A 2,400-nucleotide genomic window follows, 5' to 3' on the forward strand; every position below is an offset into this window, starting at 1 on the left:
CTCAAAAACCCGCATAGCCTTGCGGAGCGGGGACTTTAAGGAGAGGATCATCGTGTATGTGGTTTTAGATAACCTCCTATACTTTATGGCCTCTTCATCGTGATTATCTCTTTGTGGGCTCCTGACGCGAAAGAACAGTGTTATGTCCTGCACGGACCTGATCCGGTTTCCTTTTTGGACACTTCGCCGTAGCGCGCCGCTCTTCACCTCAACCTTCCTTTTCAGAACCATTTCCATAACACAAGCATCTGTATATTATAGACTTTCCTTCATTGTTGCATATCCGCAGAAGCCAACACAGTATAACTATCCCATAGACAAAATAATCAATCAAACTTATCTACCATTCATCTTTGTGAATCCTTTCCTTCATGATTATCTTCTTCATGGGTCCGTAACGCCAAGAAGAAATAGCGTTACGACAGCGGCGCGCAACAGCGAAGTGTCCAAAAAGGAAACGTACAAGTCCGTGCGCAACAGGTTTGTAATACAAAACAATAAGTGTTCCCAAACATTTCAAGACTACGGTAATAAGTGCGCGGACCGGGAATCGAACCCGGGTCATCCGCGTGGCAGGCGGATATTATACCACTAAACCATCCGCGCACACTGGGTTTCATCTAGCGATGATGCCTTACTAGATGTCTAGTCTTCGATATTGGAACCGGGTTCAATCTAGCAGTTATACGGGGAGAATCGGAATAAAATAGGCAGAGCATGCTCTCGATTGAAGAGATTGTTCTTTATTCTAATCAAGTGGTTGTGTATATACTTTTCTAATGGGATGTCCTGGAAGTAACTAAAATATGCTCAATCTATCTTTACACTTGGATCTTCAAGCTTGTTCCCGCATGTTCTTGGAGTTTCCTTGAACTTCCTAATTTGGATTGTTCAACTCCGCAGTCTTGGTTTCCTTTTTAGGTCGACTGGGATTTCTGGGCGTGAAGCGCCTATGCCTGGCGACAGCCCCGATATTCGTTGGTCGAAAATGCCTTAAGCTACCTTGTTATCTCGCTGTCAGTACACTGGCGATGAATCGATGTCATAAAGAGTTTGTATATGTTGTTAGATTCATTTATTATAATTGTATTAATAAACCTTATTAAAATTACTTGGAATTTTTAGTGCTTAGAAAATTTGAATTTTGTATATACTATTAAAATAGGTTTCCAAAAAGATTGAAACATGGTTTGTTTAAATGAATTCATCCCATTCAACAAAATTTCTTTAAGGAAAAATCTTATATGCGAAATAAGCTGTCTTACGGAATCTGAATTACATATGTATATTAATGAAAAACTTCTGAAAAAAATACAAAATATTCTTAAGCAAGGAGTTATTAATATGCTCAATTCTGATTACTTTATATATAGGTCTATGGATGATAATTTCTGTACCCATAAATCTAAACATGGTAAAAATGAAGGACGATTCTGTGGAAACAAAAAATAAGGATGAATGTTCCTGATGGCACTAAATCAGATTATAAATGCTGCAGACATAATAAGGTACATATTCCTAAAAAGCCTAATAATCAGGAGAACAATACTGATATAGGAAAAGAAATATCAGAGATACACAAATAAACAAAATGTCCGAAAAAAAGGGAAAAATTTCGCAAAAAAATAGTGCTTGGTAATCCCATTTCCATAGACTTTGGATATGTTTTGGACTAGGTAACCCGCTATATACTATCATCAGACGATGCTTTTTTAATTAAATTTTTACATTTTTTAATTTCAAATATTCCTCTATTATATCTTTTGTATTTAAATCTTTTTCCTCAACCCAGGTACTATGTATGTGGTCATAACCTAACCGTTTTACAAAAAAATATTGCTTGTCCATTATCATCAATCATATGATCTAAAATATTTTCAACTTCATATATATCATCATTCTCTATATGTTCTTTACTTCTATTTCACTTTCTCTTTTTATAAGGCTCTTCTATACTTTTCTCGGTATTAATGACATTTTCATCTATCAGATTTGCATCTTCTATTCTAAGTCTTAAAACTTGATTTTGTAATTCAATCATTTAAAACATTATATTCCTTGTTTACCTTTCTTTCATCACTAAAAACCAAATTTATTTTATTAATTTTTGTTGGAAATTCAAAGCTATCACTATACCAAAGCATATAATGTGGTTCAACTTGAATATCATATAATTCACAAGAACTGTACATATTTTTTAAAAGACAAGCAACTTTAAATTGTAAATTATAATACTTTTTATCCGTCATTTGTAGAGCTGCTTTGTTATTATTAAATCTTTGAAATATTGACGATAATACAGAAAATTGATTTTCAATTTCTGATCGGAAGGATCCATATTTTGTATTAAAATTTAATTCAGATACACTTAATTGGTTACCAATTTCTTTCCTTATAGGA

At 34.0% G+C, this 2,400-nt stretch overlaps 1 protein-coding gene and 1 non-coding gene across 2 annotated transcripts; both read right to left on the minus strand.

The window, feature by feature from the left end:
* Window positions 1-535: 535 nt before the first annotated feature.
* VTP01DRAFT_t107 lies at window positions 536-606 on the minus strand. Its single transcript has one exon. It is a non-coding gene; the product is annotated as a tRNA-Gly (tRNA).
* A 271-nt stretch (window positions 607-877) lies between these two features.
* VTP01DRAFT_7264 (uncharacterized protein) lies at window positions 878-1,046 on the minus strand (the record flags this gene model as incomplete). Its single annotated transcript, XM_069386257.1, has 2 exons — window positions 878-935; window positions 1,003-1,046. The coding sequence occupies 2 exons, from the start codon at window positions 1,044-1,046 to the stop codon at window positions 878-880; spliced, it is 102 nt and encodes a 33-aa protein (XP_069234439.1).
* Window positions 1,047-2,400: the final 1,354 nt, after the last annotated feature.

Source organism: Rhizomucor pusillus (genome assembly GCF_041956525.1).
Source record: "Rhizomucor pusillus strain CBS 183.67 unplaced genomic scaffold VTP01scaffold_36, whole genome shotgun sequence".
Classification (NCBI taxonomy): domain Eukaryota; kingdom Fungi; phylum Mucoromycota; class Mucoromycetes; order Mucorales; family Lichtheimiaceae; genus Rhizomucor; species Rhizomucor pusillus.